We start from the raw sequence: 22,424 nt of genomic DNA on the forward strand, positions 1-22,424 counted from the left end.
TTGATCTCTTTTTTAAAAAATAATTTTTTATAGGCCCAAGATTCCTACCAAACTCCTCAGAATCCTGGAATTGTGCCCCGTCCTAGTGAACTTTATTACAGTAAAATTGGCCCTGCTTTAAAAGCGGTTGGACTTAGTCTGGATGTGTCCCGACGGGATTGGCCCCTTCATGTAATGAAGGCAGTGTTAGAAGAGTTGATGGAAGCCACCCCGCCAAACCTCCTTGCTAAAGAGCTTTGGTCATCTTGCACCACACCCGACGAATGGTGGAGAGTCACACAGGTATGTTTTTTTACTGTAACCAGTATTGTTTCTCGTGCCTGCTTCCTGTCTTGTCTGTCTGGATCACCCTTCTTCCTCCCTGCATTCCTCCATACTTAGTGGTTTGAGACCTATATTTGAATCTTATATTACACTAATTTTTGTAAGACATGACTGTGTAAGGGCAGAACAGAGGGGATTATGGATGAAATGAAAAAAAGAATCAAAACTTTCGAAAGGGGAAAACTAGGGAGGCTGAAGAATACTTTTGCCTTTTAAACCCAGCATTCTGATAATATTGGGTTGGCTAAAAAGTTTGTTCTTTCTTTCCCCCATAAGATGGCTCTAGTAGCATTAGTTGTCTTTAACTTCATTTGAAACAATTTTGTTAGACTATATTGTGACAGCTGTCATATCAGTGTGCATTTTAAAAAAACAATCAAAATGGATGAATTTTTGTGTAGCCATTTTAATATTGAAGATAGAAGAAAATATTTTTTAGCATATTATACTTTATTATTTCAAGAAAGGTAAAAATGCAACTGAAATGCAAAAAAAGGTTTGTGCAGTGTATGAAGAAGATGCTGTGACTGACTGAATGTGTCAAAAGTGCTTTGCGAAGTTTTGTGCTGATTTCACTCTGGATGATGCTCCATAGTTGGGTAGACCCATTGAAGTTCATAGTGATCAAAGTGAGACATAGATTGAAAACAATCATTGTTGTACCCTGTGGAACATAGCTGTCTACTCAGAATTTCCAAATCATTAAAGTTAGTGGTGAAAACGAAAAATGTGTCTTTTATTTTGCAGAAAAAAACCATATAGACTTTTGGCCAACCTAGTAACTTAAGCAGACCAATGAGGACCATGGTGTTGTGTGCCGCTGCTCAGTGCAAAGCCTCTGCCACCCTGTGTTGCAGCCCTCAGCAGTGCCAGCTCTTTATTTAGAAACAAAAGAGAGGAGGGTTATGGGATTTTTTTAAGTTTTAGAGCATCAGTGCATGTTGGAAAGAAATTTGCTGATGAATTTGCTAAAGGAATTTGCCAATCTAACTTGTTCCCCACCCCTTCCTTTTCAGTCTTATGCCAGATCTACTGCCGTCATGTCTATGGTTGGGTACATAATTGGCCTTGGAGATAGACACTTGGATAATGTTCTCATAGATATGACAACTGGAGAGGTTGTTCACATAGATTACAATGTTTGCTTTGAAAAAGGTAAAAATAACTTAGATTTTATATTTAGTATAAGCGTCACTTTTTTTGTTGAAAAGACAAAAATACTGTGATTTGTCTTTTCAAGGTAAAAGCCTTCGTGTTCCCGAGAAAGTGCCTTTTCGAATGACACAGAACATTGAGACAGCACTGGGTGTAACTGGAGTAGAAGGTGTTTTTAGGCTTTCGTGTGAGCAGGTATGCTGTTTTATTTTACACCTCTTAAAGTAAATCCTGTGGCATGAAAAACTACATTTTCATGAGGAAACTTGTGGCCAAACTTAAAATTCTTTTAAAAACAGGTTCTACACATTATGCGGCGTGGCAGAGAGACTCTGCTGACATTGCTGGAGGCCTTTGTGTATGACCCCCTGGTGGACTGGACGGCGGGGGGCGAGGCTGGGTTTGCTGGTGCTGTCTATGGTGGAGGCGGCCAGCAGGCTGAGAGCAAGCAGAGCAAGAGAGAGATGGAACGGGAGATTACCCGCAGCCTCTTTTCTTCCAGAGTAGCTGAAATTAAGGTGAAGTCAATGATAAGTCATTGCTGTCTTTTTGTTAATAGAGTTAATGTGTCCATTAAAAAAGTTGAGTGAAACTTTTAATTTAATTTTATTTTATTTTATTTTCTGTTATTTTATTTTCAAGACTTTAATGTATAATGTTGAAATGGTAGTAAACAGGGTAATTGATGTCTTTTTATTAGGAAACACTTCCATACAAAGATGCCTTTTTTTAATAGATTGAAATGTGTTTGCCAATGACTATTTTAACTTCTTTAATTGGATGGCCTCCCTCAGTCTTGTTTTTAATAGCCCGGTAGCCGGTGATGCTAATCTTGTTTTGTGTGCTATGGTGGTAACTGTATAATATTGTGGAATTGAGTCTCACTTTGTGGTTTTGTGAACTTGAATGCTGGTGTTATCTTTGTAAAATGTGGGTTTTGGCATTACCTCCTCAGGGCTTTGTTAAGACTTAAATACAATAACATGTGCAGGGCAGACTCCTAGCATGATCCTTCTGAGAGATGTCTTAATTTCTTGTAGTTGATCCTGTAAGAATCTTCCTAACCATAGTATCTTTCACAGGTTAACTGGTTTAAAAATAGGGATGAGATGCTGGTTGTGCTTCCCAAGCTGGACAGCAGCTTAGACGAATACCTAAGCTTGCAAGAGCAATTGACAGATGTGGAAAAACTGCAGGGCAAACTTTTGGAAGAAATAGAGTTTCTGGAAGGAGCTGAAGGAGTGGATCATCCTTCTCACACTCTGCAACACAGGTTTGAAACAGTGTTGGAATAATTTCTAAATATATGCAGTTAAGGAGAATTTGCATATTTGTGTAATAAATATTGTCAACTTGAATTAGAATTATTGCAGCAACTCACACAAATGACAAAAGCTCTCCCAGGAACTGCAGTTTCAAAGTGTTAATAAGAATTCACTTAAATATTCTGCTTTGTTACATTGAATTTAAATGTTTGAGTAATTATTAAGGGTATGTGAGTGTAATGGTTATGACACTGAATGGGGCTTCAGGAAAATCTGGATTTTGGTTTTCTCTGTACACTTTCTGTCTGAATTCTTATTCATTTGTACATTGGCAGTTATTTTGTTTACTTCTCTTGAGTTCTTAGGCATTAAATTAGAATGACCTAAGTGAATGAACCTGGCACACAGAGCGGATGCTCAGTAAAGGTAGTTGAATTATGCAAGTTCCAAACACCACATGAAGCTCTAAGACTATAAAGATCTATCGGCATCAGTCTTTTTTTACCTTTAACTCAGAACATGGCTGGTGTGGTAGACTTTCACTTAAAATGTTGTGAGTATAGTTGAAGGAACTGTTGAGTCAGGATAAACCAGAGAAGTAGGGGACATTTGTCTAGTGTCCTCAAGATTGAAAAGGATCTTACCAGGCATTCTAAGTATGAGCAAGTCAGGGTCATGAAAGGACAGAAAACAATTTAAATTTTTCTTCTCCTCTATTAGGTATTCTGAACACACCCAATTACAGACTCAGCAAAGGGCTGTTCAGGAAGCAATCCAGGTGAAGCTGAATGAATTTGAACAGTGGATAACACATTATCAGGCTGCATTCAGTAATTTAGAGGCCACACAGCTTGCAAGTTTGCTTCAGGAGATAAGCACACAAATGGACCTTGGTATGGGTTGACTTATTTTAGATAACACACATGAGCATGTGTTTTGTAATTGTGTCTTTATGTGTGGGGTTCTGGTTTGTGCCGTCTTGCAGTGACTGCTGATTTGAAATGGTTTTGTCATGATTAATAATTATCTTTTACTCCAAGGTCCTCCAAGCTATGTGCCAGCAACAGCCTTTCTGCAGAATGCTGGGCAGGCCCATCTGATCAGCCAGTGTGAGCAGCTAGAGGGAGAGGTTGGGGCTCTGCTGCAGCAGAGGCGTTCCGTGCTCCGGGGCTGTCTGGAACAGCTGCATCACTATGCAACCGTGGCTCTGCAGTATCCTAAGGCCATATTTCAGAAACATCGAATTGAACAGTGGAAGGCCTGGATGGAAGAGCTCATCTGCAACACCACAGTAGAGCGCTGTCAAGAAGTCTACAGGAAGTAAGTTTATAGTACTTTATTTACTTTACTTCCCGTTGGGGTTAGATGCAAAATTGTGTTCGGTTGTTGAATTGTCTAGTATTTAATTTTTCTTGAACAAAATAGTTGGTAGGTGGAATTTGTCTGGAGTCACTTTTGTCTTGGTTTTAAGAGGATGTTTTCCTCGTATAAGTAATGGATTTTTTCTGATTTATTAAAATGTATCCCTGTGTAAGAGGAGTGGGACCAGGGTAAAGAGCTAACTCAAACATTGATTCTGTCACTAACCAACAAGTCATCTTCAGATGTTACTTTGGCTTTTAAGACTTTTCCATCTGTAAAGTGGAAATGATAATTCCCACTCTTCAAGGTTTGAGCATCAAATGCAGTATTCAACATGTAGTACTTTGTAAACCATGAACTTTATTTATGAGCAGGGAGTGGTTATATTATAAACAAGTACCTCTTTCTATTTTTATGTAGATATGAAATGCAGTATGCTCCCCAGCCACCCCCAACAGTGTGTCAGTTCATCACTGCCACTGAAATGACCCTGCAGCGGTATGCAGCAGACATAAACAGCAGACTTATTAGACAGGTGGAACGCTTGAAACAGGAAGCTGTCACTGTGCCTGTTTGTGAAGATCAGTTGAAAGAAATTGAACGTTGCATTAAAGTTTTCCTTCATGAAAATGGGGAAGAAGGATCTTTAAGTCTAGCAAGTGTTATTATTTCTGCCCTTTGCACCCTTACAAGGTGAGTTAGCTAACCTCATGTTGAGACTGTTTATTGTCTTGGAAACATTGATGCCTATTGAGATTTCATGAGTCTTTTGTTTAATCCCAAACTTGAGGTATTTTACTATCATTAGTCTTGCCCAGTGTTACAGCTGCATTACTTCTTTTCATATTTTGAGGTATCCTCATTTGTATGCAAGTTTAGCTAAGTCAGTTTAACTGCACAAATATTTATCACATGTAGGCGTAACCTGATGATGGAAGGTGCTGCTTCTAGTGCTGGAGAGCAGCTGGTTGATCTGACTTCTCGGGATGGAGCCTGGTTCTTAGAGGAGCTCTGCAGTATGAGCGGAAACGTCACTTGTCTGGTTCAGTTACTGAAGCAGTGCCACTTGGTGCCACAGGACTTAGACATTCCGAACCCCATGGAAGCATCTGAGGCGGTTCACTTAGCTAATGGAGTATACACCTCACTTCAGGTGAACACTTTTAAATTGGCTTAAGTTTTCTAAGTTTGTTTTAGATATTGAACATCGTACTTCTCACCTCTTTAATTCAGAAAAGCAGTTTGACTTCCTCCCTTTTAATGTTGCTCAGGCAGTCACTTAAAATAAAGATCATGTCCACAACTGGTTACAATCGCATCAATTTTGTTCTTAAATTTTGGCATTAAGTCTCTAAAATGTGTAACTTATCTAAACTCAGAAAATGTTTAATTATATTTCTTACATATTTATAGGAATTAAATTCAAATTTCCGGCAAATCATATTTCCAGAAGCACTGAGATGTTTAATGAAAGGAGAATACACACTAGAAAGTATGCTTCATGAGTTGGACAGTCTTATTGAGCAGACAACGGATGGCGTTCCCCTGCAGACTCTAGTCGAATCTCTTCAAGCCTATTTAAGAAATGCAGCTATGGGACTCGAGGAGGAAACACATGCTCATTACATTGATGTTGCCAGGCAGGTGCTCTCTTCTTTCATGAAACAGATGGGGAAGCCACATATGGGTTCTGAGCTTTTATTTTATTAAGTTTACTTTTAATTTAGGGGGCAGATATAATTACTTATAAATGGTTATACATATATGTGTGTGTGTGTGTGTGTGTGTCTTTTTAAAAACCTTGTATTTAAAAATAATTACAGATTCATAAGAAGTTGTAAAAAAGCGGGCAGAAAGGTTTTGTGCACGTTCATCCCTTCTCCAGTGTTAGTGTCTTGCACACCTATAGTACAATAGCAACACTGTGCAAATGACATTGGTACAGAGCTTACTAAGATTTCACCAATAACACAAACATTCATTTTTGTGTGTGTGTAGTTCTATGTGGTTTTATCACATACATTCATATATTATTTCAGTGCTGTAATTTCACCATATGTGCACACAGTATGGAGTGGAGTGCGCTGTTTTTTAAGTTAGCCCTTAGAACTCTGTGGAAGTATCTGAGCCAGTTTAGTTAGCTAATGGACTATATACCTCAATTCATGATAACATTTTAAAATTAGCTTAAATGTTATAAGGTTTATTTTTATGGATATTGAACACTATACGCCTCAGCTTTTGAATCCAGAAAAATAGATCTTGGAACCTGTAGAGATTGGGCATTTCCTCTAGCCATGCACTATACCTATAGCTAAGCCCTAAGTCCTTTTGCCCCTGGTGACTCAAGACCTCATTCTTTGACATTCTTATGTCCAGTTCACTCCAGAAAGTATAATTGAGGGACTGGAAATAAATTGTCCCATCAAACTTCTTCCCATGGGGAAATTCAAATATAAACTCAGTAGAGAGAATAGTACAATGAACTCCCATATTACTGCTGTCAGTAATTACCTGTATATGGTCATTCTTATTTAAATTGTATTTGCCCCAGTTCTTTGAAGCAAATATTATTCTTAAATACTGTAGGAAATATGTATATATGTAGAATATAAATTTATTTTTCTTAGTCATGGTAACATTATTTCATCAAAAGAGGTAATAATAATTCCTTAATGTTTTCTGTTATCCTACAGTCATAATTTTCTTATTTTCACATGTTTATTTGTAGTTGTTGTATTATACAATAAAAAAGTGAGTTTAATTACTACAGCACAGCATGCCAGCTAAATGGTGATAAATGGCAGGTATTTCAGTTTACTATCAATTTAGTTGGCTCTACCACTTGACAGTGATGTGAATATACTTGACAATTAAATCTACCAGCTTTAGAATTGTGGGATTCTTGACTTCTTTTTTTTGATATTGAGGTTTGTTCTATTCAAATTCTGTGTATGAAATAAGACTAATATTTTACATAGTTTTAAAAATTGTCATAATTCAAGTTTACATAAAATTTATGTGAATAATTGCTAATACTGAATTGAAACCATTGACGTCCCATTTTGATTGACAGTAGATGCCATTTTATCATAACATTCCTTCCTTAATGCCAAAAGACTTTTTGCTAGACTTTGTGTACTGTGAGACTTTCTGGTCACTTGTGTTTTCCCCAAATTTGTTGCCTTCTAGTGAGGGTTTTAATTCCCTGTTTTATTTATTTTTTCTTCTAGAATACTTCATGCTCAGTATGGTGAATTAATCCAACCAAGAAATGGTTCAGTTGATGAGACACCAAAGATGTCAGCTGGCCAGATGCTTTTGGTGGCATTTGATGGCATGTTTGCCCAAGTTGAGACTGCTTTTGGCTTATTAGTTGAAAAGGTAAATACTGATTGACTTGGTTTTATGAGCAGTTTTATGAATGTACAAAAGTAGTTGTTCATTGTGTGAAGAGTAAAAATGAACTCTTTTTTTTTTTTTCATTTACATAGTTAAACAAGATGGAAATCCCTATAGCTTGGCGGAAGATTGACATCATAAGGGAAGCACGGAGTACCCAAGTGAACTTTTTTGATGATGATAACCACCGTCAGGTGCTAGAAGAGATTTTCTTTCTCAAAAGACTACAGACAATTAAGGAGTTTTTCAGGCTCTGTGGTACCTTTTCTAAAACTTTGTCAGGTAATATTTCATATTTATTTATTTATTTTAATGTATACTTTATTGATTATGGTATTACAGTTTTCCCAGTTTTTTCCTTTATACCCCCTCTGCCCTGTACCCCCCAGTCCTGCAACATTCCTCCCCTTAGTTCATGTCCATGGGTTGACATGAGTCCATAAGTTCTGTGAATTCTGTTTCCTACACTAGTCTTAATCTCTCTGTGTCTATTTTATGCCTATCAATTATGCTTCTTATTCCCTGTACCTTAACCCCCCATCCTTGGGGGGGTGCCGCCCACCCCTTTCCCCCTCATGAAAACCCTCCATGTGATCTCTATTTCTCTGATTCTGTTCCTGTTCCAGTTGTTTGCTTAGTTTTTGTTTTTGTTGTTTTTCTTCTTTTTAGGTTTAGTTGTTGATAGTTGTGAGTTTGTTCTTTTTTTGCTGTTCATAGTTTTTGATCTTCTTCAATTTCTTAGATAAGTCCTTTTAACATTTCATATAATAAGAGCTTGGTGATGATGAACTCCTTTAACATTACCTTGACTGGGAAGCACTGTATTTGCCCTTCCATTCTAAATGATAGCTTTGCTGGATAGAGTCATCTTGGATGTAAGTTTTCTCCTTTCATGACTTCAAATACTTCTTTCCAGCCCCTTCTTGCCTGTAAGGTTTCTTTTGTAAAATAAGGTTTCTTTTGTAAAATAAGCTGATAGTCTTATGGGCACTCCTTTATAGGTAACTCTCCTTTCCTCTTACTGCTTTTAAGATTCTTTCTTTATCTTTAATCTTGGCTAACTTAATGTGCTTTGGTGTGTTCCTCTTTGGGTCCAACTTCTTTGGGACTCTGTGGGGTTCCTGGACTTCCTGGAAGTCTGTTTCTTTCGCCAGACTGGGGAAGTTTTCCTTCTGTATTTGTTAAAGTAAGTTTTCAATTTCTTGCTCTTGTTCTCCTTCTGGAACCCCCCTATAATTAGGATATTGGAATGTTTAAAGTTGTCCCAGAGGTTCCTAAGCCTCTCTTCATGTTTTTGAATTCTTGTTTCTTCATTCTGTTCTGGTCGGATGTTTATTTCTTCCTTTTGTTCCAAATGTTGATCTCAATCCGGTTTCCTTCCCATCACTGTTGGTTCCCTGAATATTTTGCTTTATTTCACTTTGAGTATCCTTCATTTGTTCTTTCGTTTTGCAACCAAGCTCAATCAGTTCTGTGAGTATTTTGATTACCAGGGTTTTGGACTATCAGATAGGTTGGCTGTGTCATCCCTTAACTCTCTGGAGTTTTGCTCTGTTCTTTCATTTGGGGCATATTTTCTTGTCTTAGCACACCTCTGTTACATTGTAAGAAGGTGGGGCTTTAGGTATTCACCAGGGCAGGGCAACCCTCTTTGCTGCGTTGTGGTGCTGTCTGTGGCGAAGGGATCAAGGGGGAACAATGTGGCTCACTAGCTAGCCTCTAGTCCTACTTTCCAACGAACTCTCCTGTGTGACTGGGAGTTTCTCCCACTGTGGCCACACATGCTGTAATCCACAGTCAGCTCTGAGTCTCAGTTTTCCATTCAGTCAGCCCCGCCCCCTCAGTCTGTCATCTCAGGTCCTTTCAGTGGGCCTGGCCCACGTGGTCCACTGCATTGCAGGGGGTCTTCTCTGCCTACCAGGCTGCCTGGCTCCTTCCTACCTGTCTGGTTGAGTGTTTAATTCCTTTGATGTCGGAGTTCCATGCAGTTTGATTTCTCTGGCACTTCTGGTTTTTTATTGTTTTTAGATTGGTTGTTATCCTCCTTTTGGTTGTGTGAGCAAGCAAAGGGTTTCTACCTAAACCTCCATCTTGGCTCTCAGGACTCTCCAGAATAATCACTGTTTTATACTTAGACATGCTAAATTTAGTTGCACAGTGCTTTGGAAGGGGGCAGGATTGAGTAAGCTTAATTTAATTTGTATGTTCATAAAATCTTCAGTTTTTAAATAAGCAGCATTATTAGCTTATTTTAGTTTTGCATGAAATACTTTAAAACACTTTTTTTTTTTTAGGGTCAAGTTCACTGGAAGATCAGAATACTGTAAATGGGCCTGTACAAATTGTTAATGTAAAAACCCTTTTTAGAAACTCTTGTTTCAGTGAAGACCAGATGGCCAAACCTATAAAGGCATTCACAGCCGACTTTGTGAGGCAGCTCTTGATTGGACTGCCGAACCAAGCTCTGGGACTCACGCTTTGCAGTTTCATCAGCGCGCTCGGTGTAGACATCATTGCTCAAGTAGAGGCAAAGGATTTTGGTGCTGAAAGCAAAGTTTCCATTGATGATCTGTGTAAGAAAGCTGTGGAGCACAACATCCAGATTGGGAAGTTCTCTCAGTTGGTCATGAACAGGGCAACCGTGTTAGCAAGTTCCTACGACACTGCCTGGAAGAAGCATGACTTGGTGCGCAGGTTGGAAACCAGTATTTCCTCTTGTAAGACAAGCCTGCAGCGAGTTCAGCTACATATTGCCATGTTTCAGGTAAGTAGTTTTTTAATATGTTTTTCCCTGATGTGGGAATTGAAAAACTGGAGGAATTTAATATAAACAGAGAACTTTTTAAATTTCCTGAACCTGTGCCAGCCAAGAGCAAACCCAGCTTTGATATTTGGTGCTTTCCCATTATTCCTGTTTATCTTTCGTGCAGTTGATAATTTTGCATTTGTAGTTTGTGTCTTTTGAATTGGTTTTTCATCAGTGTTGTAATGGTTAGTATTTGTGTCATTATTGCTTGTAAATATAGTTTCTGATGATTGCATGTATTTATTACGTGCATTTGTCTCCTGTATTGTTTGACATATAATTAAGATTCTTTCTAAAGTGACTTTGGTTTCCTTGATGCTCTAATGATGTGACAACAGCTCTGCGTAAATTTGTCTTGTCTGGGGATTGTATTTAGGAGCCTGTTATTGTCTGCATGTTTAGGGGGCAGTATGACAATACAGGCTTTGTAGGTGAGGTGGATTTGGATTCAGGTGTATGAACTTGAATTCCCTTGAGTCTGATTTCCTCACCTGTAGAATGGTTAATAACAGAGGGTAAAAATGATGATCTGTGTAAGACAGGAAACATAGTGAAAATTGTAGCTACTTTTTAAATTTTTTCAAATACTGGATAGTCTTCAGTATTGTCAATAGCTTCAAATAAGTTGTAGCATGGAGTAATATTTTGGGACTGCATTTTCCTAGCATCCGTTTTGCACAAATCAAGGTTCCTTTGTGCCATTTGTATTGAAGGTGCCTCCCAGTAGTGGAATTGGTGGTTTCAGCTCCATGCATGGAACCCAGCCTGTTTCCTTCCCTTTGCACTTTTATTGTTGGCTATTTTCTTAGTTCACAAGTTAGTAAAAGTAATTTATTCAAATCACGAAATTGCATTTATTGTATAGTAACAGTCTCTCTAGCACATTGGAATGTTTTTTACTTCTAAAAAATATAATCCTGAAAAGTTTTATTATTTTATACGTTTGGAATTTATTCTCTCAAAAAATTGACAACTGTAGGGGAAATCTTGTGAAAATCCTTTCAGTTTTACCTGAACACCTTTTAAACTCTAAGCACAATGTGCAACTTTTAAATTGTTGTCCAGATATCCCCTTTGGCCCTCTGGAACCTTCCTTACAACACAAAATAGCTTGATACTCTCTTAATAGTTGCCTACCCCTTTCTGTCACTTCTAGGTTCCCTGTTTTGAGAATTCTATCTTTTGTGATTGCTGCCATTAATTCTTTCGGTCACTTGGCTAGCTTCCATGCTGGACAATCTTCCCCACTACCACACCTGTTTCAGCCTCTTAACTGGAGATTATCTTTGGGTAGGAGGAGTGTGTACTACTAGGCTTTTACATGGACTAGGAAATGTCTTCAGAGTTACTGTTTTAGTCTTGCGTGTCACTGAGCTAGGAAAATTATCACCCATTCTCTGCCTCAGAATTTTCACCTGGTTGTGATTCTTTTGTAACAGTTCCTGCTGTTATTGTTCCTGCCCACCCCACTTTGCTGCACCTGGGTTTCTTTGTCTTCACACTCGTCTGAGCTCACAGCTCCCCTTACTTGTTTATCTAAAGGTTTTTTCCTCCTGATTTTATTACATTTATTTTTGTTTGAACAGTGGCAGCATGAAGATATCCTTATCAACAGACCACAAGCCATGTCAGTCACACCTCCCCCTCGGTCTGCCATCTTAACCAGCATGAAAAAGAAACTCCATACTCTGAGCCAAATTGAAACTTCAATTGCAACAGTTCAGGTCTGTTTTGTCAGGTCTTCCTTCCAGCACGTCTTAATAGGAATAACTTTTTTTAGGAAAAACTTACTCTGGTGAAATGAAGTGCCCATCCTTGGCATTTATAGGAACATAACCCCCTTCTCACTTTTATTTTTAACTTATATCTTTTTTTCTTACCTTTCAAGGTAATTGAATCTTATAGAAGCAGTATATTTTGAACCAAAAGTATAGACATAATAAATATTTTAGGTTTTTAATGAATTTGATAATTACCATGCATTTATACATTAAGAGAACCTTAGTAATTGGAAAACTTGGATACTGTATTATGCTGTGTATAATGCACACTTTTTGTCCAAATTTTTGAGGGAGAAGTAAGGATGTGTATTATACATGGTAGTACTAATTCTGTGTCTACCTAAATGTTTTTAATTCTTTATTTATATTTATGTGTTAAAAGCATAACTCTAGAAAGCAATAATGATATCTGTATGGAAAATAATACCCTGGAATACAGTGATTGGTTTTAATTTCTAAATATAAATAAATAAATAATTGAATTACAAATTAAAACGAGAGGTTTTTTAATTTTTCCGGAAAGTTTGGGCCAAAAACATGGGTGTGCCTATACATGAGAGCACATTATGTATGACAAAGTGCGGTGGTTTTTCCCTGAAATGTACATAAGCAATTACATCCAGCTTATTATATCTAGCAGAACATTTTTACAAACTACTATTATTGATTGTATCTCTTTGTCCTTTTAGCTAATAATCTCTCCTCTCTTTTAAATAAAGAAACTGGTCTTGATGATAGTTACATAGTTATATATATCTTATGTATCCTTGTATCTGTGTACTTAGTAATAACTGATATTTTTCTTTTTTTGTAAGTTAATATTAGTGTAAAACAAGTATAATCACTTATGTAATATTTTTAAAATTTTTAATGAACATTTTCTGGAGCTCACTTCTTTGAAGATTGAAATATCTCTTCTATACAGCTATTAGTCCTAGCTTTTACTTACGAAAATGAACTCTTGCTCTCCTTTTTTTCTGATTTGAGGGCATGTGAAAGGGAGAGAAGCAGGGGAAAGAAAGAATGAATTCTTCTACCTGAAAAGTTGGATAAATAATGAAATATCTTCACTATATAAAACCATCCATGCTAAGAGCCCTGGCTGGTGTAGCTCAGTGGATTGAGCACAGGCCTGCGAACCAGATGATCACAGTTTGATTCCCAGTCAGGGCACATGCCTGGGTTGCAGGCCAGTTCCCTGCAGGGGCCAGTTCCCAGCAAGGGATGCACGAGAAGCAACCATACGTTGATGTTTCTCTTCCTCTCTCCTTCCCTTCCCCTCTAAAGATAAATAATAAAATTTAAAAAAAAAATCATCCATGCTAAGATAATCTGGATGAGTTTTTACCATTAAAATATTTTGAATTTCTGGGAGTCTGATTTTTATCTTTCACAATCAAAAGTATAACGGATTTTCTTATAAATAGCACATATGGTACAGGAGGTAGCAAGTGTTTTGTTTTAGACTCTTTAAAAATGAAGATGAAACTTCCTTCTGCAGATTTTAAGATAGGAAACTAAAAGCCAGTTCTTAACCGCCCCCCCAGACTTGTTTAGCTTTAAACATTCAAAGTGAAATCAAGATGAATTCCAAAAGGTGACTGTTAAAGATGTTTTCCAAATTACATATGCCCCATCCTGCTTGTTTTGAATCTGTCATATTTATACAAAATGCTCCATAGACAGAAAGTGAAGAGTGTCAAATATTCACTGGCATTTGCCTGGCTTTTTATAGGAGAAATTAGCAGCACTTGAAGCAAGTATTGAACAGCGACTCAAGTGGGCGGGTGGTGCCAACCCTGCATTGGCACCCGTACTACAAGATTTTGAAGCAACAATAGCTGAAAGAAGAAATCTTGTCCTTAAAGAGAGCCAAAGAGCGAGTCAGGTATTGTGGCCCTTATACACCATCTTTGTTTTGAGTTGCAAGATGATATAACTGAGTGGAAGCTATGTTTTGGATGACTAGGGCAGCTTGAGAGCCTGCCTGCTATCTAGATCACATGGCTCTGGGAAGAGGGGCCAGTGAAGGCTATGAGTGGGGGCAACATCCCTTAGGCTGAACTACAACCAGTTATTTCCCCGGGTCCTTGCTCCCTCCCAGTTAAAGATAAAGTGGACTCAGTCTCTTTTGGAAGATAAAGGGTTTAATTCCATAGTTATATCAGGTTTTCTTTATATGTAATTTCAGGTGATCTAAAGATTTGAGTTTTTTTTTTCCACATGGCAATAAGATATTGTATGACCTAGTGCTCTGCCAGGGGTGGTGGGTTAACTTTGTTATGACGGAGGGGGTCAGGGAGGACGGAAGCAAAAAATTTAATGTAACTTTCAACTGGGTGTAACATTAAACTAATATGATTTTCATATTCCATATACCCATGACCAAAATTTTAAACTTACCAACTTAGGTCCTAGTTGATTTTCTCTGTATTTCCTACTCCTCCTTTCCATCCCATTGTAAGTGGAAATACCCCATATTAAATAAGTTTATCTGTAAATATGTCAGTATGTGATTGTAAAGATAAGAACTATTTAAGAACATAATCACAATTCTGTTATCTACCTTTAAAGATCTGCTTAATATTTTCAAATATCTAGTTAGCATTCTGTGATCTTTATTGTAAAGATAGGCAGGAGTGGAACCAGAAAGGGAACCTTCCAGATTGAAATGTGGACATAGCACAAGTTGCAGCTGAAGATGATAACACTTTTCTCTTGGAATAAAAATTTTTTTGTGTTGTATAAAAAGAGTCATGTAGGAGATACATATACCTAATTATACCTAGGTGCTTTTGGCCATCTCATACTTAACTGCATTAACAGCCAAAAATGTGCATTTGTTTACAGGCCATAATTTATAAGGATTAGGTTTCAGAAGAGTCATGAGCATTCTCAGGACCTGTTGTGGTCCTGAATTCTGGAAATGAATGGGTAGTATTATTTTGTGTCATTAATTGCATTTTTCCCTCTTCTGGGATGGTCCCATTCCTCTTTTGCCTTTTCACAGGTCACCTTCCTCTGCAGCAATATCATTCATTTTGAGAGTTTACGAACTAGAACTGCAGAAGCCTTAAACCTGGACGCTGCATTATTTGAGCTAATCAAGCGGTGTCAGCAAATGTGCTCATTTGCATCACAGTTCAACAGTTCGGTTTCTGAGTTAGAGCTCCGTTTATTACAGAGAGTGGTGAGTTTTGATTCTTGGTGGGAGTAGAGAGAGACTTGGTGATAAAATGATAAGACCAGCGTATCCCCTCAAAATCAATATATTTGGTCAACTTACATTTATTGAATGTGTACTGTATGTAAAATATTCTGAGGGATACAATGATGATTAAATCTTTTCTTAGCCCAAACAAATAGTACAATGAATGAAAAAATGGAAGGTGTTCTTGGAGTACTGTGAATTTCAGGCGGGAGGAGCGGTGTCTGTACAGGAAAAGACTCGGATGCACTGAAAGTAGGGTAGCAAGTGCAGAGAGGGCTGGTGAAAGGTGAATGCTGACCGAACAAGTGAATTGGGTCCAAAAACACCAAGTGATGTATTTAGTGTTTATATTTTGTGGGCAGGCTGTAGGATGCATATCAGGAAATTCCAGTTTCATTTTAAAGAGTGATTTAGGGCCCTGGCTGGTGTGGCTCAGTGGGCTGAGCACCCGCCTGTGAACCTAAAGGTTACCAGTTTGATTCCTGGTCAGGACACGTACCCGGATTGCATGTTGGGGGCATGCGAGAGGCAACTGATTAATGTTTCTCTCCCTCTTTGTCTTCTTCCTGTCCCCTCTCTCTAAAAATAAATAATTTTTAAAGAGTGATTTAGGGTCCTGGATGTAGGTCATCTTTGTTATTTCATATACTTCTTAGATCTTAAACTTTAAGTGTTTATTTTGTGTATGATTAATTATGCAGAAAAGTTAAAAATCTTAGCTTGTACTTCATATATTGTTTAAATTAGTGTTTTGTGGGTAATTCATGACTTGGCAGTGGAGGTTCTTTGTGTCAACCTAAGTACTGATGCCTTTTAAAGATGATAAAGAATCATATTATTCCAACTGACACTTAAAATCAAACAAATGCTTGTTCTGTTTAGGACACTAGTCTCGAACATCCTATTGGCAGCTCTGAGTGGCTTTTGTCAGCACATAAACAACTGACCCAGGATATGTCTGCTCAGAGAGCAATTCAGACAGAGAAAGAGCAACAGATAGAAACAGTCTGTGAAACAATTCAGAACCTGGTTGATAATATAAAGACTGTGCTCACTGGTCATAACCGTCCACTTGGAGATGTCAAACACCTCCTGAAAGCAATGGCTAAGGTAAGGCTAAAAAAATAGATACAGAGTTACTTCCCCCTTTTATAAAATTACAAATAGTTGTATTTATATGACCTAAAAAACCCCAATTTTCTCAGGTCACATCTTCCAATTTGTAACTGAGTTAATGTGTGTTTTCATCAACTATTTTTTTAAGCAGGTAGTAGTATTTGAATTTTGTACACAGAGAAAGCGAGGCTTAAGAAAATTGATTCACCAGAGTCACACATCATTTATAATGGAGCTGAAACTTGAACTTAGTCTCAGAGTGTTTAGATCTCCAAACTCTCTTCCTTCTCCTCACCATTGCCCCCCATACTCGTAGATTTTGTCTCCAGAATGACTGAAATGTTGTCTCTCTTTTCTAGTATCCTACATAATCTAGATAATAAGGAAACAGTTCCCCAAACAGGCTAAATTATTTATTATTACAAAACAGTAAATCATTTAATTTTAGGATTTATTTTACTTGGAATTTTTATTTTGTGTTGGAAACAAGATCCTAACAGAAAAGGATTTTAATGGTAATAAATAGATTAAATGCATTGGTATTTGAAAAGCACTTATTACTTGTTATTTAGAAAGTGACCATTTTAAGAGTAATTACTAACACAAATACTCTTTTCTTAATCATTAATATGTGGGTTCTAGGATGAAGAAGCTGCTCTGGCAGATGGTGAAGATGTTCCCTATGAGAACAGTGTTCGGCAGTTCTTGGGTGAATATAAATCATGGCAGGACAACATTCAGACAGTGTTGTTTACGTTAGTCCAAGCTATGGGTCAGGTTCGAAGTCAAGAACATGTTGAAATGCTCCAGGAAATAACTCCCACCTTGAAAGAACTGAAAACACAAAGTCAGAGGTAAGAACACCTTTTGGCCTAAGTTTAAAATGTAAATTAAAAACTTCTGGTGTAATTAAGTTTTGTTTATTTCTCTAATTTTTCTTTAATCTTCATATTTGTAAGTAGTAATTTGATAAAGCATTTTATAAGTAAACCGTTTTATTTTGTATTTCAGTATCTATAATAATTTAGTGAGTTTTGCATCACCCTTAATCACCGATGCAACAAATGAATGTTCAAGTCCAACGTCATCTGCTACATATCAGCCTTCCTTTGCTGCAGGTAGGACTTCCCTGCTTGAAAAGACCTGAATCTCGATCTGTTCATCTGTACATAGAAGCTGAGATGTTTATCTATACTATTAGCATCTAATGTATTTATAGTCATCACCTGTTGAAAGAATTTCCCTGAATTTTGTCATATCCAAAACTGAGCAAATTTTGGCTTAATTTTAAAAGTACCTAATGAGATAATAAAAATATCTTGTGTTCAAATACTCTTTAAATTGTATATGAAATATATAAGGAAATTTTAAAAAATAATTGATAGAAAATTTTGTGTTTCTGTACTAATGAGAGGCAAAACTACTTTATGTTTGTTGACTGACTTCTTTATGTATGCACGCACATACTCACAAATTGGTATTCTGTGAATGTGATTTTTGTTGCCTTTTGCCACTTAATGTTGATAATTCCTCTGTCATTAAAAAATCTTTAAAATGACTTAGTGGCCAGATTTGTTTATTTTTATTGGCCAAATATAATATGCCATTCTGTGTTAATCTTGTATTTTTGGATAGTTGAGATATTTATAGTTTTTTGATGCCACAGCAAGCTAGGAAGCCCCATTGTACAAATGTGTACCTCAGTGTCTAGCTCTTTAGGTTGTATTTTTAGGAAGACAATTTCTATTTCAAGGAATAAGAACTTTAAGTTAGTAAAATCATCTGTCTTCAAGGCTGTACATTGTAGTTGGTGATTGAGAGCGTCGCTCTGCTGTCTCTTCTGTATGTCCCTCCATTTTTCTGTTTACCTGTAAATTGAGCCACCCCCCCTTTCTCTACAGCAGTCCGAAGCAACACTGGCCAGAAGACTCAGCCTGATGTCATGTCACAAAACGCTAGGAAGCTAATTCAGAAAAATCTTGCTACTTCGGCAGATACTCCACCAAGCACAGTTCCTGGAACTGGCAAGAGTGTTGCTTGTAGTCCTAAAAAGGCTGTCAGAGACCCTAAAACTGGGAAAGGTAATTTGTTTGAATAAGGATGCCTTAAATATTTATACAGAGTGGTGGTTTGACTTGGATGTGTTTCCATTGCTTCATAGCTGTGCAAGAGAGAAACTCGTATGCAGTGAGTGTGTGGAAGAGAGTGAAAGCCAAGTTAGAGGGCCGAGATGTTGATCCAAATAGGAGGATGTCAGTTGCTGAGCAGGTAGGTAATCATTTTTTTAAACCTGAAGCACACATTATAATGCTGAAACTATAGGTTTAAAGATCCCCTCATCCATATCCTTGGTGTTTCATCAAAAAATGAGAAACTTGCCCTGGCTGATGTGACTCAGTTGATTGAGCACTGGTCTGCAAACCAAAGGGTCGTGGGTTCAATTCCCAGTCAGGGCACATGCCTGGGTTGTGGGCCAGGCCCCCAATAGGGGGTGCATGAGAAGCAACCACACATTGATGTTTCTCTCCCTCCCTCCCTTCTCCTTTCTAAAAATAAATATTAAAAAAAAAAAGAAATGAGAGACTTTAGGGTTCAGAAGATTTTGAGTAACAGCTCTATAATCATCAAATATTCATCATTTTACTCTGACCCTGTTAACACTTTATTTTCTCCCTAGCCCTCTTTTAATAGAAATTTAAAGTGTGACTTGATCTTCTAATTTGTATTTTTTAATGAGGATTATCTGAAGGTTTCAAGTACACTGAGGCTGACATTTTAGGTGAAGGAGTAGTATCTGTAAGTGTTCTTGGCCGTGAATTTGTCCGAAGTCATTACTGTGGAATTTTCTCATTACTTTTATTAAAATTGTACATATAAAATATGAAAATGAAATATTTCCCCCCTCATCTTTTCTTTTGAAAATTTTCCAATCTACGGAAGTAAAGGAACTCGAGTGTACTCTACTTAGAATTGGGAAACAGGTTGTTAATGTTTCGTTCGTCTGTTTCACTTTGTGTGTATGCTGCAGTTTTTCAGAACCATTTGATAGTTGTAGACATTATAACACTTCATGTCTAATATTTCAGCACATGTCTCCTAAACAAAACATTGTGAAATATAGCCACAATATAATTATATAACTATCAACTCAGGAAACATCAGCTTTCTGTTGTTATGACAACAACAAAGTGATGTTATAATATTTTGTTATTTCATCTTGGTATCATTGGCTTTTATGCAACCTTCAGGCAATATTCTGATTTTTCCAGTTATCCTAAAATGTCCTCCAATTAAACTATCCCTGCCCTCCCATACAAAAACTAATCAAGTTCATCCTGCATTTTATGCACTTGCTCTATTTTTAGTCTCCTTTAATGTCTAGAACAGTTCTCCAGCCTTTTTTTTCCTTTTGACATTGAGTTTTTTGATGTGTCCAGACGTTGATTTGCAGAATATGCCGGTTTGTATTTGTCTGATACTTTCTTTTTTTAAGATTTTACTTATTTATTTTTAGAAGGAAGAGAGGGAGAGAAACATGGATGTGTGAGAGAAAGATCGATCTGTTGCCTCTCGCATGTCCGCACCTGGGGAACTGGCCCTCAGCCCAGCCCTGTACCCTGACTAGGAATTGAACTGGTCACCCTTCGGTTCACAGGCCAGCACTCAGTCCACTGAGCCACACCAACCAGGGCTGATAGTATTTTTCTTATAATTAGATTCAGAATCAGCATTTTTGGAAGGAATTTGTGTCCTCAGAATTTTATATAAGTGACACATGTTCATGCTATCTTTGACACAAGTTAGATCACTTGGTCAAAGGTGGTGTCTTCCTGAATTCTCCATTACAAATGTAATTTTTTTCTGTAAAAATTTGAGACGTGAATATCTTACTTTCAAATACTTTGGTATTCACAATTCAATTTAAACATCAGCAAGAGAGGTGTATTTTTTAAAAAATTTAAACGCTGTTAAATTACTGCATAGGACCCGAGCTTACACTTTTCTTGGTCAAGAGTCACTCTTAAGAAACAGTTTGTCGTGTTTGTCAAAATCTTGCACAATGCTTTCAGTCAGTATCTTTAGTTCAGAAACTTTCTCATAGGTTATTGGGTTGTATGCTTTCATGACTGTCCATTATTATTTTTTTAAATCCTTACCCATGGGTATTTTTATTATTGATTTTAAAAATGAGGAAGAGGAAGAGAGGGAGGGGCAGTGGGGGGTGGCTAGAGAGAAAAGAAACATCTATCGCTGTCTCCCATATGCGTCCTGACCAGGGATTGCACCCACAACCTTTTGATGTATGTAACAGTGTGCCAACCAGTTGAAGCCACCCAGTCCGGTCTTTGTTCATCTTTTTAAAGGAGGCTTGGCTGTTGTACTTTTTATTCTGATAATTATTTTATTTTATGTGAAACTAAAGGGGCATAGGAGTAGGGTTAAGGATAGAGTTCTTTGCACACAATTTTTAGTATAGGTTATAATTAAGCCATATCATGCACATTTGTTATATAATTGGACCCTGATGAATGCTCTGGATTTAGAGAGATGATCATATCTCTTACAATAAAAGACAATTTAGCTGAGTCAGAATCAGTGGACATTTGTTGAGCACCCACCTCTGTTCCAGAATCTGTTAGGCACTTTTCTTTCTTTTTTTAAAAATATATTTTATTGATTATGCCATTACAGTTGTCCTATTTTCCCACTTCATTCCCCTCCACCCTGCACAACCCCTCCTCTACCATCCCCCCCTTTAGTTTATGTCCATGTGTCTCAAGTTCTTTAGATTCTATATCTCCCCTATTATTCTTGCCACCCCCCCTGTCTATTTTCTACCTACCCTCTATGCTACTTATTCTCTGTACCTTCTACCCCCTTCTCCTCCTCCCACTCCCCTGTTTCTGTCCCTCCATGTGATCTTCATTTCTCTGGTTCCGCTCCTCATGTAGCTGTCCTCTTAGTTTGCTTTTGTTTTAGGTGTGGTTGTTTTTTGGTGTTTTTTTTTTTAAGATTTTATTTATTTATCTTTAGAGGGGAAGGGAAGGAGAGAGGGAGAGAAATATCAGTGTATGGTTGCCTCTCGTTCGCCCCCTGCCGGGAACTGCATCCCCTGCTGGGAACTGGCCTGCAACCCAGGCATGTGCCCTGACTGGGAATTGATCCGAGATCGTCTGGTTTGCAGGCCCGCGCTCAATCCACTGGGCTACACCAGCCAGGGCTTTTAGGTGTGGTTGTTAATAACTGTGAGTTTGCTGTCCTTTCACTATTCATATTTTTTATCTTCTTTTTTTAAATAAGTCCCTTTAATATTTCATATAATAAGGGCTTGGTGATGATGAACTCCTTGAATTTGATCTTATCTGAGAAGCACTTTATCTGCCCTTCCATTCTAAATGAAAGCTTTGCTGGATAGAGCAATCTTGGATGTAGGTCTTTGGATTTCATGACTTGGAATACTTCTTTCCAGCCCCTTCTTGCCTGCAAGGTCTCTTTTGAGAAATCAGCTGACAGTCTGATGAGCACTCCTTTGTAGGTGACTGTCCCCTTATCTCTTGCTGTTTCTAGGATTCTCTCCTTCATTTTAATTTTGGCTAATGTAATTATGATGTGCCTTGGTGTGTTTCTTCTTGGGTCCACCTTCTTTGGCACTCTCTGAGTGTCCTGGATTTCCTGGAAGTCTATTTCCTTTGCCAGACTGGGGAAGTTGTTCTCCTTTATTATTTGTTCAAATAAGTTTCCCCCTTGTTGCTCTTCCTCTTCCCCTTCCCTTTCTGGTACCCCTATAATTCAGATGTTGGAGCATTTCAAGATGTCCTGAAGGTTCCTAAGCCTCTCCGCATTTTTTTTAATTCTTCTTTCTTCATTCTTTTCTGGTTGGATGTTTCTTCCTTCCTTCTGGTTCACTCCACTGATTTGAGTCCCAGTTTTCTTCCCATCACTATTGTTTTCCTGTGCATTTCCCTTCATTTCAATTAGTTTAGCTTTCATTTGTTCCTCTA

General features: G+C 37.6%; 1 protein-coding gene across 1 annotated transcript in view; it reads left to right on the forward strand.

Annotated features, from left to right (window-relative positions):
• Window positions 1–22,424, forward strand: part of SMG1 (SMG1 nonsense mediated mRNA decay associated PI3K related kinase) — a 104,589-nt gene that overhangs the window by 80,000 nt on the left and 2,165 nt on the right. Inside the window, exons 42-62 of the mRNA XM_037067723.1 lie at window positions 34–282; window positions 1,341–1,479; window positions 1,565–1,674; window positions 1,779–1,997; window positions 2,562–2,752; window positions 3,465–3,637; window positions 3,785–4,064; window positions 4,527–4,799; window positions 5,025–5,259; window positions 5,520–5,746; window positions 7,340–7,490; window positions 7,601–7,790; window positions 9,803–10,272; window positions 11,901–12,038; window positions 13,831–13,983; window positions 15,106–15,285; window positions 16,189–16,416; window positions 17,065–17,276; window positions 17,434–17,540; window positions 18,324–18,503; window positions 18,584–18,690. Coding sequence (XP_036923618.1) covers window positions 34–282; window positions 1,341–1,479; window positions 1,565–1,674; window positions 1,779–1,997; window positions 2,562–2,752; window positions 3,465–3,637; window positions 3,785–4,064; window positions 4,527–4,799; window positions 5,025–5,259; window positions 5,520–5,746; window positions 7,340–7,490; window positions 7,601–7,790; window positions 9,803–10,272; window positions 11,901–12,038; window positions 13,831–13,983; window positions 15,106–15,285; window positions 16,189–16,416; window positions 17,065–17,276; window positions 17,434–17,540; window positions 18,324–18,503; window positions 18,584–18,690 — 4,212 coding nt within the window. The remainder of the gene's footprint in view (window positions 1–33; window positions 283–1,340; window positions 1,480–1,564; window positions 1,675–1,778; window positions 1,998–2,561; window positions 2,753–3,464; window positions 3,638–3,784; window positions 4,065–4,526; window positions 4,800–5,024; window positions 5,260–5,519; window positions 5,747–7,339; window positions 7,491–7,600; window positions 7,791–9,802; window positions 10,273–11,900; window positions 12,039–13,830; window positions 13,984–15,105; window positions 15,286–16,188; window positions 16,417–17,064; window positions 17,277–17,433; window positions 17,541–18,323; window positions 18,504–18,583; window positions 18,691–22,424) is intronic.

Source organism: Sturnira hondurensis, unplaced genomic scaffold, assembly GCF_014824575.4.
Source record: "Sturnira hondurensis isolate 20B ecotype Veracruz unplaced genomic scaffold, ASM1482457v3 Scaffold0017394, whole genome shotgun sequence".
In the NCBI taxonomy this organism is placed as follows: Eukaryota; Metazoa; Chordata; class Mammalia; order Chiroptera; family Phyllostomidae; genus Sturnira; species Sturnira hondurensis.